This window comes from Chamaea fasciata, unplaced genomic scaffold (genome assembly GCF_029207755.1).
Source record: "Chamaea fasciata isolate MVZ Bird 193981 ecotype frontalis unplaced genomic scaffold, bChaFas1.0.hap1 SCAF_1, whole genome shotgun sequence".
NCBI lineage: Eukaryota > Metazoa > Chordata > Aves > Passeriformes > Sylviidae > Chamaea > Chamaea fasciata.
Genome location: NW_027094086.1, coordinates 11,386,018 through 11,402,885, shown reverse-complemented (window position 1 = coordinate 11,402,885; position 16,868 = coordinate 11,386,018). Strand labels below are relative to the sequence as shown.

At 38.1% G+C, this 16,868-nt stretch overlaps 1 protein-coding gene across 2 annotated transcripts in view; it reads left to right on the top strand.

The window, feature by feature from the left end:
* The window catches only part of NSMCE2 (NSE2 (MMS21) homolog, SMC5-SMC6 complex SUMO ligase), a 126,736-nt gene that overhangs the window by 56,678 nt on the left and 53,190 nt on the right, over window positions 1-16,868 (top strand). For both annotated transcript variants that reach the window (XM_066176103.1, XM_066176112.1), the window contains exon 4: window positions 3,159-3,312. In XM_066176103.1, the coding sequence (XP_066032200.1) occupies window positions 3,159-3,312 (154 nt within the window). The remainder of the gene's footprint in view (window positions 1-3,158; window positions 3,313-16,868) is intronic.

Genomic DNA, 16,868 nt, shown 5'->3' with positions numbered 1-16,868 from the left:
ATGTTCCCCTTAGCAGGCAAGCTCTTACTTTGATAGACCTATGGCAGCAATCTGTGTGATTCGTTCGGTGCTGAGGGAGAGTTTTATATAAGCATTCTCTTCAGGTTAGTAAGATGTCTTCATGCAAATTCTTGTAGCTCCATAGTGGCACAAACAAAGTTTATGTGTGTGCATATCACAGAATCATAAGAGAATCCTGAGCTAGAAGAGAGCCACAACGGTCATTGAGTCCAGCTCCTGGCCCTGCACAGGACACCCCCAAGAGTCCCACCATGTGTCAGAGAGCATTGTTCAAACATGTCTTGAACTCTGTCAGGCTCAGTGCTGTGACCACTTCCTTGGGAGCCTGTTCTTTGGGCCAGCCTCTGGGTTAAGAACCTTTTCCTAATACCCAGCCTAAATCCCCGACACAGATTTTTGCTGTTCCTTTGGGTCCTACTGCTGACCACCGAAGAGCAGAGGTTGGTATTTGCCCCCCCACTTCCCCTCATGAGGAAACTGCAGACTGCAATGAGGTTCTCTCTTCCCTCAGTCTCCTTTTCTCTAGGCTGACCTCAGCCATTTCTCATACAGCTCCTCCTCTAAACTGTTTACCATCTTTGTAGCCCCCTCTGGGTGCTCGCTAAGAGATTTATTTCTTTCTTACATTGTGGTGCCCAAAACTGCACACGGCGCTCGAGGTGAGGTAGCACCAGCACAGAGTGATTTAATGCACCTTCTCAAACATATGTCCTTTTTGGTAGCATAATGCTGTAAGTTACAGTTCCTGTCTTTTTCTCTGCTCATATGTATAAAGTCTTTTAATTCTGGAAGTTGGAGTTGAGAACCAGTGTTTGAACTTACGTTGGCTGTGCCCTTCTTTTCACCTCTCAGTCTGAGGGTATGATTGAAGATGCTAATGTTGATGCATATCTGCTCTCAAATCTTCCATGAGTCAAGAAAAAGATAAAGAGATCCTGATGTAACTCTATCAATGTGTAATGTGGTCCCTGTGGAGAGGAAAAGATTATTGACGTTGTCTTTACTACTGATGGATGCCTGTTATGAATGTCCACATAATTTATTTTACTCTTCATGTCAGTCTCAGCAACTTAGAAGCACTTCAGGGTTATTTTTAGTATACACAGCTGGATCTTCTATATGGGATCTGGCCATGGTGCTCTCATTTGTTATGAGGGCAGATCTTAGTGGTGGGTCGTTATTTGGACTATTCCTGTGTGTGTCTACATGTTATTTTTATGTTAAAGAGAGAATGTTCGTAAAAACAGTGTGGTGTTGCAGAAGGGAATATGTTTGCACTACATGAGTCCAGATCAAAGCATTCTTTTATAATGTCTTGGATTTGAAATGAATTTTGATTTAGTAACTGCCTTTTTGTTCTTGCATACACTTGATGGCCAAGTTTCTTCTCCAGCTGAGTACTGAACAATGCTGGTTGACGTTGTGATAGGCCTTCTGTTGCAGCAGTGTGCTGTGATGCTGGATCAGGCAAACCATTCGAGTACGTGTGATTGTCCTCACTGCACTGGGCACAGGATGCTCTGTTTTCCTTTGCTCCTTTGGTCAGATTTTATGGGATAAGGACTCTACGCTCCTGCCTGGCTCCTGCAGCAGTCTAAGCGTCTCTGATGACATGCTGTTGGTCTTTCATAGTCACTGTGCTCCTTTGGTAATAAAATATTACTGAGTCTTTCCCATTTACAGCTGGATGTTGTGGTAGGTGATCTTTTATCTCCGGGTGCCTTTGAAAACTTCATGCTATCTCCTGGCACTGCTGGTTTTTTTCTTATTTTTCTTCTTGCCACAGCTTGCACCTGCTGAAAGTAAAGGTGCCAAACTGGCTTTGCTCTTGGAAGAAGTAATAATTCTATGGATTGCTTTGCTTTGCTTAAGGGATAGTAAAGTTCTCTTTTTTCATTTTATGTGTCTGCTCAGTCCATTTTTACATGAACAATTATTATTTATTTGGCTCCTAAACAAAATATAATTTGTAGGATTTCCAAGGTCTCTGTAAACTTTTAAATCTGTAAAGGATTTGGGATGAAGTGGACTGTTTTTTTTCTCAGTTGGCTCCTTTTTTTCCTGTCTTGAGCAATGAATTGTGTCATGGTCTGGTGAAGGGCAGTATTTAGTGTGTGTGGTAGGGGAAGAGTGGGTCAGTGGAAATGGTGCTTACCTCCGTTTTTTCACATTGTCATATTTTGACATGATTTTGGGATAGAAGTGGCCTTTTTCTGCTTCACAAAATGCTTAGCATTAAGGAATTGACAGATGTCCACCTTCTTTCTGAATTGGTGCTGTTGCTGGTTCTCATTGCACATCACAGTCTCCACCACCTGAAAACTTGTTCTTATGAAGACCTGTCAAAGTTACAGTTCCCTAGAATTAATGTTGCCTGTAGAAACAGAAAACTCCAATTATTGATTTTAGGGGGTTCCCAAAGTGCTTTTTGCATTCCTAGAATGTCTTAATATTGTCTGTGTGATGACTTCCCTTTTCTGGGTATTTATTCTTCAGATCATTCCAGCTGTCTTTGCTGTAAGTAAGTGCTTTTCAAGAAATTGTGTTTTTGCCTGCTTGTATGGCTTAATGCTTCTTGTTCACACAGCACAAATAAATTGAGGTGGTTTCCTTTCACATTAGCTGTACTGTTCACATTAGCTGTACTGTTTTTGCTGGTGTTATCACACTAATCTTGCACGTAGATTCTGGGCTTCTGTAAACCTGATTCCGAAGTGATGAGAGAGTGGAGGTTTTTACAAAACTGTTAAAAGTTATTTCAGATTTTCTGCTATCTTCTTGCTTTCTGGACAGAGTTGTATACTTTGGTTTCATTCTCATTAGGCGTTATGCTGGTTCCTGTTAACATGTTTACCTTCACCACTCACAGAGGTAAATTTGACTGCAAGGTTCAGTTTTCCCTTTTGGTAGTGTGAGAAATACCCAGGAAATGAGTTAAAATGACACCGAGAAGCCAATGTCTACATTCCATAGTCACTTTTACTGAAATGAATTACTTGGAGGTTATGGCTTCAGAGCAGGAGGCCTAACTGTAGTCAGAAGAAACTGAGATTATGCTAATGAATTTTTGCTTAATGTCTTTTGCTTTGTATTAAAATGTGTCATAATGAATACATCGTATTTCTTCTTCCTTACAGGTAAAACGAGAAAAACCAGAAAATTTACCAGATTTAGAAAGCTTGGCGCAAGAAAAATTCCATGAAATGGAGAGCATGAACAGTGACTCAGATTTCCAAAGGAATGAAAAATATATGTATTTTAAGGATCAACTTAAGGAGATGAAAAAACAATGTAAGTCTGATTTTTTTAAAAACGATTCTTTGAGTTCAAAGTGGTAATATCTGACTAACTGCCCTGAAATATAGAACTGCCACTTATGCCTTAAACTGCTGTGAATATTCTTAAAAACTCAAAAACCTATTTAAATGGATATCTGTGTAGAAAAAAGCTAGTGTGATTACCTTGGTAGTTTTATTCAGACTCCCACAGCTCCTGCTGTGTTTGAATACAAATATCATGAAAAACAAATTTTTTTGGTAAGGTGGGCTTTTTCATTTGAAGACCTTTCGCATTTATTTTCTCAATTGATAGGATCTTCTAAAAGGATTAGGTAAGCTGTTTTCATTTGTCACTTAAACAAATTGCTCCTGTTTCACAACATAGGATGTGTTGCAACACTGAGAAGACCTTTGCTTTAATCGTAGAACTATATTGTTGGAAAATGCTTACTATACTTGTTCTCAGGTTTACAGCTTCCGTGCACGCACTGTGTAACACTGCAGATTACTAAAATCCAGGGGTTTTAAATTCATGTAATTTTTCAAGTGTTAAAATTTTAAGTTATTTGTGCTTAAATTACCAAAAAAGTTGCAGAGTAAACAGTTTGGTTATTTATGCAACGCAACAAAATTGTCTGCTTTTATTGTCCCATAGATATAGCAGTCATTAAATTATCAACTCTGCTTACTGGTGCTGGGAAAGTTCATGGGCTCTGACACTATTTGTGTTGCTCTTCCTCTATCATGATTATGTTCTGAAATCACATTATTCTGCTTGCTGTCCCTTGATCCCTGTATCTATTCCCTCCCATCCCACATTTTGATTTCAACATAAGCTGGTATCTCAGGAACTTCAGCAGTCATGGATTAATGATTTATACCATTGGAAAATGATATTCTGGGTGCTCTCCTGTAGCTCTCCTTGAGTTCTGGGTTTTTTTGGAGCCCTATCCAAAACGCAGTGAAACCAGTGGAAAGAATTTTCCCACTGGACTTTGGATTGCTTCCCTATAGAGATTTATAGGACATGCTTGACAAGGTGAATTTCAGATCTGGTGTCTCAAGACTCCCTAGGATTAGAGCTTGAAGGTTTAATATATTTGTTTCCCATTGTTATGCATTTTAGCACTGATCTCTGAGTTTAATAGAGCTCTTGGTACCACTCTAAGCATGTATAAACCAAGTTGCAGACCACAAAACAGTGTAATTTTCACTCCCTACATAACCATAAAATTATTACTGCCCCACCATTATGTTGTAATTTCTAATTTCCAGGTGTTTGTAACTAAGAAGATAAAAATCTTGATAACTGACTTTGGATTTACTTTCCACCTTGTAATTGCCTGAGGAAGGGGTGTATGCTCTAGTGATACACTCAGTTGAAGCTATGGGACTCAGTTCTAACTGGCCTACCTGTTACCAAACCAAATTAAATAAACCCAATAGAAATTATTCTTAAAAGAATATGAAGACATCATGCTGCTACTGCTACCTGAAATCCAGATTTGTCTTATTAAACACTTGACTTGCAATACCAGCTGAGCTGAAGACTAGTAAAGTCTGTAAAAAACATTACTAGTTTCCATAAGCTGGTGATGTACCTAAAAGCATAGTATATGTGCATGTGGTTTTGTTGGGGTTGCTTTGTAAGAAGAAATTAGGGTCATCTTGTTAAATCTTCAGCATTCATGCTTAAGCCAAGTTATCTTTGTATTCTTTACCTTCTTCTGTATGAGTTGGGGTTTCAAAAGCGTGAGTCCTACAATTCTGGCCTCATCTTAACAGCATATGATAACGTGTCTGCAGATTTTGGGACACACTTTAAAACTGCTGGATGTGAGTTACATTAATCAATAATTTCATCAACAACTACTGGTTAATATTTTGTTTTCAACTATTAGCCTTGCCAGGTGCAACTTAATTCACAACTCCTGGCTTGTTTGAAGAGCACATACAGAGTTGGGGCTCAGTTTTTAGCTTTTTTCTGGAATATGGTTTTATTGCTCTATTAGATAAAACATAAAAACTCCTGCCAAGTTTTTTCAGGGGGGCTTTCCTGTTTCTTTGGTGTTTTTGTTGTTGTTGTTGTTGTTTGTTTGTTTGTTTATTTTTGTTTGTTTGGCTTGTTTTTCCAATCTTTTCTAAGGAGCAGACACAGTAGATACTACAATGATTTGCCTTCCAGGATGAGTTACCATTAATGATTATGTATCTTTTATGCAGAGTTTGACATTTGTATTCTAGAATGGCGGAACAAGGAAATACTATATTCTCATATTGTCATGCTACTTAGAAATTAACTAGGATTTGAAGGAGAAAAACTTTCTCAACATGGTTTTTAGATATGGTGCAAAGTGTGAAGCACTTAAATACAACCTTATTTCAACAGGAAATAATGCTAATATATTTTCTCTTTTGATGTTTGCTGCCACTGTGATGAAAGGAAGCTTCATGGCTGTTCCCTGTCCCCTGACAGGTGATAGGCAGTGCCATAGGTAACTCGAATACTCAGGGAGGAGAACGGTGCTCTATCACTTTCAGCTTGTCTTCCCTTGGCAGTTCTGTGGGAAGGAGACCTTCTTAGCTGTGAATTTCAGCAGCAGCCAAGGTGCAGAAATGAAATTGGGCGAGTACATCTCTGTGGCAGTAAGGATGAGATCTTGTCTCAGAGCAGCTTCTGTTCTGCTCATCGTTCAGACAGTTTTCAAGCATTTTCTCTAAATCTGTGAGCCTTTATTATGCAGCTACTTTAGCTGGAGTTTGTGAAGTAATGAAAAATCTTCACCTCTGATATGTGTCAAAACACTGTCAGACAGGTTTTATGTGAACAGCAAGTGATTTTTCTGAAGTCTGTTTTCAGAACTATCTTAGTTTCCTAATTTCCCACTTCTTATTTTTAATGGAAAACATTTTCATTTTTCTACTTAAACCTTCTTAGACTGTAAGCAGTAGAAAAGAGTGTTGTTTGATTTTTCCTTTTTTTAACCATTTCTTGTACCCCCGAGAATGTTATCTTTTCCAAATAGCTGAGTACTTGGAGGAGTATTCACGAAATTTGGTGATACTAGAAAGTTCTGAATGATAGCATGTGTGGTAAGGAAAACTTTTGTGTCTTTAACACACTATATGACTGATGTTCTCAGACGTAAGGGTCCTGGATCTGCAAAGTGCTTAGTGATCTCCTTTTGATTAAGTGAAATGCTTAAGCAAGTTGCTCGAATTAAACTTTATGAGTAGATCCTTTGAAATGAGTGAGATTGCTGGCATGTTTCACTTCCTTATTGGAGCATGACCACAGTACAGAGTCTTGCAGGAGTGAGCCCATAGGAACTAAACCATGCAGGAACTGTAACTTTGCATTTTGTGTCGTCTGTAAGTTTTAAATCCTTTTGTTTGAAGCTGTATTACCGAGTCTTTTTATTTCATGCCAGAATATATATAATATATATATTTATGCACACATACATATACACATATCAAAGGCATCTATCTTCTGGCAGAAAGTATGAGAAATTTTGTCTTCACAGAATGAAACTAAAATCTGTCTTTATTCTCCACAGTTTAAATCAGTTTAAATTTATGATACTGTGCACGGAGAGCTAATCAGAAGGTGTAATCTCTACTCCTGTGACCCTAGCTGCCACTGCTGTATTTGCTGAAGGTTATTTAGTGTCACATTTGGTGCACAAAGGATGACAGATTTCATAGCCCTTCTGATAACGTGCACTTTGAAATCCTTGATAACTGCAGGTTCTGCAAACACACAACAGATGCATGCTTCAGTAGTGACTTTGTGGAAAGTGCTAAGATTTGAGTGAATGACAATATTGCTGGCTATGCCAGATAGTTTAGGGTCTGGATTTAGCAAATGTAGGAAAGATAATTTTTATTTTTTATGGGGAACAAAAAGTTTTGAGACTCAATAGTAGTTTAGACACGTTTTTGTCCCAGGATACCAGTCATTCTAATGTAGTTGGGAAAGTAGCTACACTGCAATTGTAAGGATCTTTCTTGCATTCTCCACTGAAGGAAAAAAAGTCTGTGAGTCTTTGAAAGGAAAAAGTCTGTATCATTTTGGTAGGATGGATTTATAGTCGTTATCAAGGAGCAAATATTTTGAAAGGAGAAGATTTTTAATTTAATGTTCAAATAGATGCCATATGCCCCGTGGATACATGAATTTAAAGTTATGCATATGCTGAGAAATCATGATGTGAAAAAATATTTTTTTTAGATACAGTTTGAGGTTGAAAAAATGTCACTGTGAAAGGAATTACCTTTAAATTTTTAAACCAGTCTATGAGATTCCAGAAAAGACTAAGGTCTTTGATTTGCTTTTAGTCGGATAAGAAAACAAGCTGCAACAAGATACTGTGTACTATATTGCTTGATGAGTTTCATCCAATTAATCCTCACAAAATCACACTGAGGTAGGCAAGTTAATTTTACTTCTTACCACACAGCAGTGGTAAAATTTGAGGAAATAGTTGAAGTTACTTGTATGGACTCACATAACTGGTTTTCAGATCTGGGTTTCTCTTCAGTTGTAGCTGACTTCTTAGTTGGCCTATTTTTGTCCCGATACTTAGCTCTGATGGCAGAGATTCAGCTGAAAAGTAATGTTAGTAGTTTTTTCCTTATATTTTCCATGTTAAAAAATAACTTAAAATCTCCTTACTGACTAATTATGAGAAAACAACTTCAGCACAAGAGTTGAAAATTCCAGCTGAAAGTGGGATTGGTGTTATGACAGTTCAGTGGTGTGTGTGGGATATGCAATTTTCATTTACGTAAAATGCCTTACAGACAGCCCCTTTAGTAAAGAAATGAAAGAGGATCCAGCACTTGGGAAGGTCATTTGAAGTTTAGGAGACCTTGGTTTATGTCTTTGCTTTGTTACCCTCTTGTTTTCTTAGACTGAGTCATTTAGTTTCAGAACAGATCACTGGGAGTTAGATCCCTAAAAACTTTTTGGGTCTGGACCTTCCACCCATGTCTGGAATTCAGTTCTATGTGTGTTACGTTTGTGGACTGGCTCAAATCCGTGCTGCTCTGGGCTGGTAGCCTATGGAGCAAAGCAGCCATGTCCAATTGAGTGCAAAACATTCAATTGCCGTGCTTCTCTAGTGGCACTAAAACATCATTATTATGTTTTTGTGATGTTTTGGGTTCAAAGAATTGTAGATAATAACCTAAGTGTGTTTAGTGTGTCAGAGTAATGTTTTCATGGCATTATGCTGAGGGGGCAAACTGCAGCTTCAGAGGAGTAAAATGATTATGTCAAGAGGCATTTGTGTGAATGAGAGCTGACTTCTGAGTAGGGCATGGGGACTATCCTGAGAAGAGAAACTTGGCATGGCTTTTCCTTTTGGGACTGTCGTGTCTGGGTATTTTCTGGAAGGAATAAGCTGATTTGCTCAGGAGTGAGCTAGCCCACTTGTAGTTTTGAAAGATTAAGAGATGAAGGCCTGATAATGGAATGAGTTAAAGTTACTCTATTTCACAGAGTTTTTGGAAGGATCAGCTAGAGAATCAAACTAGATAAATGGGATGCTCACATAGTATAGCAATGGGAGCTGTAATGATACCCAGGAACAATATCTAAAGTGCAAAATCACCATCACAGCTACTGTCCTTGCTAGTTTGGGAAGATCAACTTCCGAATGAATGAAACCATCAGAAATTTCCTTCTGCAATCCGGAATGACTTTTCTAGGGTAACAGTTAGCACTTTTTTTTTCCTACTAAAAATGCAGAAGCTTGCACTAACACAATAACTGTGTTACTGGATTAATGAAAATTATCAGTTGCCAGTAGACCTGGTGGGGGAGGGTTTCTTTGGTGAAATGATTGCCTTTTTAATGAAACTTGTTGAAATAAGAAGTTTCTTGCTTTGGCATTTAGAGCTCTGACATGTAATGCAAAGTTAAAATGAAAGAGGAATCAACCCACCGCCTGCAACAACTCTTCTCCATTTTGAGTAACCTAGAGTATAAGAGACCTGAGTTTCAGTCTTGGTGATTTAAAATCAGAACTTGACTGGCTCTTGGCCTACTAAGTGATTGACTGTAACTCTGGAGTCAGTCTCCCTCTCTGTCTGTCCACAATGTATTTAACTATGTATAAAAATGGCAACAACTGTAGAAGGAAATACTGACAGACACTGACTCTTACCCTATAGTAAAGCACTCAGCTGAGAGAGGACGTATCTAAATCAGAAAGAGCATCAGATGTAGGTCTCTCTTTCTGTAAATATCTGCCCTTCTAATCAGCAGATGCTTGAGGATAAGATCTTCTCTTTCTATGTCTGTCATCTAATCTATATGTGTATTTTTTAAAGATCTACATTTTATTCCATTGCAAAAGTCTTTTCAGGATGTAATTCTTGGTTTTATATCTGCCTGGCTTTCAGGTCAGCACCAAGTCTATAAAATTTAGAAAGGAAATAGAGTGTTGCATGGAAATAATTTTTTATGATTATTATACACTTAGGGATAGTACTTAGGTTAATTTATTGTTACTGCTGTCGGATAATTCTCTCTTAACTGAACACATTGATGGCTACCAGCATGGCATTTTTACTGTTTGTGTGAATATATAGGTCAGGAAGGGAGCTTCTAGATGCTGCTTCTATTCCCTTGATGTTGTATTCAATCACAATATCTAATCAAATGCCATCTTAAAATATATTAATTTCTTCTCCTTTGTTTCACTTGGAAGAATGATGAAAAACCTTAGAACTTAGCTCAGATGGTGAGAAATTTTAAAGCAAAATAAGTCTGTGACCAAGTTTTTGCTCATTGTTCCTGTTCCAGCACTCCACCCTGGCTTATAGAGATGCTCTCCCTCAATGGAGTTTAGTTTGATTCAGTCAGTTCCTGTATTTCTTGACTCTGTGGTATTCCAGTTATGCCACATGCATACTTATAAAATCTTGAGACCACACTTGAACTCATCAGAAATGTTTTATAGATTTCAGATGAGTGAGAAGCATAGGGATAAGTACTAAACCTTGACTGTATCTAAAATTCAGAAATGTTAAATAGATGTATTATGCCCTATGGGAAATTTGCTTTCTGGTAATAAATGATCAGTGATTTCACTTAGAGTTTTCCTTCACTTTTTTCCTGGTGTAGTAATACATACTATTTTGCAAATCTGAGCAGTGAAAGTACAAGGATTGCCTCTGTCAGCTAAGTACAATTTTACTTGCTATTATACCTCTTGCCCACTATTCAGAAAGATTTAAAAGTCAGACAATACAGAAATTCCACTCTTTTGCCATGAGCTTACAGTTTAAATTTTAAAACTGTTTTTCGTTGTGATCACAAGAAAATAGGTGAAGAACAGTCTAAGGAGAAAAAAATCAAAGAAAGAGGAAAGGCAGAACATCTCAGTGTTAAAATATTTAAATGGGATGCTCTCATTTTGAAGTGAGTATATTGAGGAGGAAGGAGAAAAAGAAAGCTTAGTGTAGCTTTAAAATTAGAGTACGTTGTTTTATTTACTCTTTTTTTTTTTTCTGTTACTTGAGTATTTATCTGGTGGGACAGTAGGTTTTTTCACTCTTTCTATAGGTCATTTATATGGTGGGGTTTATGCCATCAGTATACACAAGGATTGGTGGAAATACTAATTCAAATAAAACTCTACTACTCCAAGTAAGGCATTTGTATTGACTTCTGGGACAAAACACATTTGAGGAGAAACAGGCAAGTAGTTCTGAGATACTGCTGACTAAATAATAATCCATCAGTGCATATCACACTGCATGATAACTTCAGAATACTCCAGTTCAGAGAAAGTAAAACTCTTGGTGGTTTTATTCCTGAAACTATTTGCCATGTGGCTCTCTGTTGTGCCCTTCAGAAGTGTGACAGGTTAAGGTAGATCTTGGTTTGGTAAGTGCCAGTGCCAGTGTAGCTCTGAAATCAGTGGAATTTCCCTTTTCCCTGATCTATACTTGCAGCATATAATAACATGCAAAATAGTAGTGTACAGCAAGATTAATAAACATCCTCTAATTCCATATCAGATGTTCATGGGCATTGGCTGCTTACCATAATTTTTGGTATCCGTATTATTTCTTTTCCCTCTTAAAAGTCATAGGCACTGATAAACTCAGAGTAGAGCATAGTTTCTTTCCAACTTGAATTTTATGTTATTATTACACTGGAGATCTTCTTCACACTCCCCCAAATCTGTTAGATCTTGAGCTGAAATGGAGGAATAAAGCTAGAGAAAAACTAAGGGACTGCAACACCCATCTTTTAGGTCTGTGGACCTCAGACTGGATGCTGGAGCCTGGAGCTAAGTGTCTTGGCTCCCAGGAGGAGGGCTATGGTACACCTGCTTGAACAGCTTTTTTCAGTGACAAATCTGTTCCATCAGCACAGAGTGCTTTACATCAGTATGTCAATCACAGTATTGCATAAGTTGACTAAAAATGGGCAAACTTTAAAGTAACACAAAGGTAATGAATCTTTTTTACTGTGAGACTGAACACCTGTGCTTGTATCATGTAGCTGAAGAGGAAATGGACCATGGCTCTAATCTGTAGATTTAGGAATTTCAGACTCTCAGATGATTACTGATGTTACTGAGGAGCTGAAGTGCTAATTCTATGTACTGTCTCTCAGGGGTAACCTAAGAGATGTTACTTTCAATCTCCGTTAGCACTAAGTCAGAGAAATCAAACACCTTTGTTGGCATTTACACTCTTGAACAGGCTTGGAGCATTGAGATGTTTTGTCACAACTGAGGAGTGGTTTAAGTTGTCACCTTTCAGCAGGTATTAGCGCTGATTTCAGACACAGCATCTGACTTTACAAGTGTGGATAGGTTTATCGTATCTTATCATCTCAAATGTGGATGTAGATTTGTGTTACCAGACTTGCAGTGAATGATTTTAGGATTAAAGACAAGTTGCTTAACAGGTGTTCCAACAGGCACTAAAAATACCTGTTGAGGGAGAGAAGCAGTTAATGGAGTGAGGGTGAGAGTGCTTATGTTTTATACAACAGCCTTGTGACTACAGCAGTTTCCCAGGAAGCGATGCCAATAAATTCACAAATAAGCACCTAAAAAAAGCCCTTATGAGGAAGATGACATGTTTGACTTCCCTCTGGATCCTCCCCTGACTGGATTACCGGAGACTGGATGATACCAGGAAAACATTACTGTTGGCTTTCCCTGCCTCGTGCCCTCTGCAGCAATTTTCATTACTCATCATCAGAGTTAGGCTGCTGGTTGGGGTGGAATCTACATCTGGCATCACACCATTGCTCATAGGCTTTTCAGCAACCCCTTGGCTGCAGGCTGATGTGCAGAGAGCACTCTGCAGTCCTTCATTTGAAGCAAAATGCCACCATGTGCAGCTGGAAGTGGAAAGGGGCTGGGGAGGACTGGAAGAGAGTGCATGACTGTGTATTCCTATAGTTAACTTGCAGCGAGAAATGGAAAGAAATCTGGGTTCTGTACATCTCCATCATCACCTTCTCTTCTTCCACTGGGATGGAGCTGTGCCTCCTTTCAAGAGCCAGAGGTTGTGAAACAAACAATGTATTCTTAGATATTCAGGCTGGGGCAGCTCTGGACAAGTACAGAACTCAGATCCTCAGATCCCTGGAGAACCTGGGAGAGTCGTACTGGAGATAGATACCTTCAGGGTTAAGAGGCCACGGAACAGTATTTTTCATCATTTTGGACTTTAGTAGTTTGCTTCAGTTCTTTGGATCTGACCCACCTTTAGGTATTCTCCATCGCTTACTATTTGAAAGTTGAAGGGTCAGTCTGAGACTTAGTGAAATCAAAACAAGTTTGTGCAGGAAGGCTGGTCATCAGGATCTATCTTAGCTCCCAGTATAAACTAAGTGGCTAGTTTATAGTCAGACAGGAAAACATGCAGAAGAACAATCGTTGCTTATCGCAGGATGGAAGACTTCGTGCAGAAAAGCTAAAGAATTTCCTCTGAGGAAAAAACGTAAAAGCTTTCTGATTGCTTTATCAGCTTCTACAATAAAAATAGTAATTACTGCTATTTAAGACTAATGAATAAATCACTGTATTAAAATGGGAACAAAAAAGTTTAACTAGCAGTCATACGTAGTCATTTGGCAGCTCTGTTATTAGTGTGGGCAAAGTAAGCTATTCACCTAACCTTTGCTGCAGCATCCATTGCATTGGGTTTTTTGTGGGTCATTTTTTTTTCCTACAGTGCAGATTGAATTCTTTTCTGATCTCCAGAAGAGTTTTGTTTTGATATCTACATCTGTTTTGTCAGAAGTCTGCATTAGCTGGGCTCATATTCCACGATTCCACAAATACATGCTCACCTAAGAAAACATGGCTGTGTAAATTGCTGCGTTGAAATCGTGCCTGCATATGGGTTTTGTCACATCACAGCTATGTCATGAAAAGATATTTTCCAGCTCTGTCGTACTCTCATCACCACTTCTCTCATTGTACCCGACTGCTCCCCAGCCTCAGTCAGCATCCTTCCTCCTTTTTCTGGAGCTGCTTTCCCTTTTCAGATGATGCCACAACCTCCTTCCTCCTTTCAGTCCTCCCCTTTGGCTTTAGCTCTGCCAGCTCCTCCTTAGAAGTGTCACAGAACATTTTACCCCTGATGGATGTACTTAGATTCACTAGTGAGGCCTTTGTGCCAGTCTTGTTTTGTCTTGAAAAAAAATACTTCATTATCATGCTTCCAGCTCAGCAGTGTACACAGCACAAGCTGTAATTTAGAGGAAAGTAGCGGCTATTGACCACTAACATAACAGTGGTGTGCTAGCTATGGCTTTACATTTTTGTTGGAGTTGGAAAAACTAGTAGCTGACTGAGTCATGAAACCCAGTGTAGCAAAATTCAGTTGTAAATGAAAGAGGAACATTTCCATATTCTTAATTTGGCTTAATTCCTGTGCCTAATGGCTGTGTATATACCATAAACATTGTGAAGGAGCAACCATGGAAACACTTGTTTTCTTGCATTGCTAAATTTACTCAGGGTTGAATATTAACACAGCGCCTGGCATTACTTTAAAAGCAAAAATAGCTAAAGCATGACTCACTATGAGTCATTTACTGCTAGTCCTGCTATACTGCCTAGAGCTTGACATTGAACAAGTTGGCCGCCTGCATTGCTGCATTTTTTTCTAGGAACTTTGAACACATTTCATTCTTGTGAATTCTCTTGTGCAACAATATTGAACACAGCAATGTGTTTATTTTTCTTCCAAAGTCAAATGAATCAGAAAATGGTGAAACAAAGAGTATTTTTCTTGGAGATTCTGAAAGAGATGGATTCTGAGAATTATTTTTTAAGCTGCAATAATGAAATGATTGCATGGATGTTAAAAGTTAATTACGTTTTATTCAGATTATATAAGATGTATTTTATATATATTAAAATACCTCTATTGTTATATTTGATTTACATTTTCGGCAAAGGCATATGTGGAATCAGAAAGCTAAGCCTGAGAATGTTTTCTCTTGAGTTGGCAAGGGTTGTGTGATGGGAGGGCAGACAGCTCTGAAGGGGCAGACAAAATGAGGCAACTGCGTTCCTATTGGCCTCTTCATGAAAAAGGCACACCCTAAATATGGTGCTGGGTATCTGACAGTGAGTAGCATGTTGGCTGACTGTGGGAATGCCTAAAAAGATCAGCTGATTTCAGTCAGATGGGAAAGGGGTAATGAGAGAGGGCTGAAACCAAAAGCAACTTGCTGAGGCAACCATGTGATGAGATCCTGAAATACACTGACATCTTCATTATGCTAAAATTTTGATTCCACCTAAATGTTATTTCTAACTAAGAGCCACTTCTTAGAACAGTAGATAAGGAAATTCTTTAATATTTTCTATATTTTTTTCCACATAAAAATACTGCTATGATAAGTGAAGAAAAATCTTATGCTATCAGTATACAACCTTCTGCATGTGTTCAGAGGAGGTACCAAAAATCAAACTAAAATATTAATCATGTGAGTTCAAAACAGCTACAAATGTAAAACCCCACACCCCTTAGTATGGAGAAAAAGCTTCCTATGTATCTTCCTTTAACTGCAGATTACGGAAATAGAGACTGTACGTTACATTCATCTGTACATTTAATAATATGTGCTGTGCAGCATCTTTGTAAGCTAAAGCATTTTCTCTGTCTAATCTCTTAGAACATCAACTTCAAAAATTTCTCTTGAAGTGGTTTCCCTATTAAAAAATCTCATTATGATGACTCAAGAGAGAAATAAGAATGATTAATTAAGTTTAACAGTGACATCCTAAGCGTTGTCCTGATATGCACTCTTCTGTCTCCTTTCAATGTGAATTTGTGATCACTGCACTGAAGACTTCTCTTTAAAATTTAAAATTGTTCAGTAAATCTAATTAAATAAGTTTAAAGTATTTTTCTTTGTTTTCATAACTAACAATCATACTAAAAATGATACCATGTTATTTTCCTAAATTGAGAATAAAAAAATGATTGTTTTATATCAAACAGTATAAAGTTTTGATTTTGATTTTTTTTGTGTTACCTCTTTGGCAGTGACCCCCAAATCCCTGTTATTAAAAAGGTTTCAGTAGTTACTCATGGTATATGCTCTTTAGCAAACTCTTCATATCCACTGAATAGGCTGTGCCTCAGCCGCACCTCCAGGCATGTTAGGCAGAATATAGACATGAGAATTTATGATCGGAGTAAGACTATGCCTTTTAAAAGACAGCTTTGTGTAGGAGGTTTTTCTGCTCAGAGGATCATCAGAAAGATTGGAGCTGCCTAAGGCATGATATCTCTTGGGCATTTCTGCACACGTCGTGTAAGTAATGTCTCTATTAAGCTGTAGCAAATTATTCCCCTCACGTATACAGTGTTTCCGTGTATATGTTCACACATTGACAAAGGAAGGGCAAGGCAGTGCAATCTCCAGGACAGATCAGAAGACCATGTGCTGAGTTCTAGATTGACACATGGAAGCATAGTGTAGAACTTAATGAGAACTTTATTGCAAGGTATTCACTTTTTTCCCCCTATAAATACATACGAAATACTCTGTTGAAGTGAAACCAACATCCTGTTACATGTGCATCTTAAAATGACAGGTGAAAACTCTCAGTTCTCAAATCACTTGCTGTTCCAGTTATGAATCCAAGATGATTTTCTTTAATATTTTCACATGACAGAGCAAACAGAACACATTATAGAAAGCTGTAAATCATGCAGAGTGCTGAGAGAATTCGTGCCCACTTAACCACTGCAGGCTGTGAGAATGAAGATCTTACTGCAATCTTTTCCTGAGTGTACTTGAGGTGCAGTATAGGCACCATGATGTCTGTGAGTTGTCAACAGAAATGTGACAGGAATTTTGGACTAACAAATTAGGTTCTGTGGATATATCCAGGTCCTGCACTTCTTTCAACAGCAGAGTAGAGGCTTTTTTTCTCCCACCCTTCAAATTGATTTTATCAGGTACATCTAACCTGAGGAACTCTTTCATATGTAATGAAAGGATAGGATGCTTAGAGTATAACTCGTTATTCCCGTGGAGTTGTGAATAATATAGTTATTACT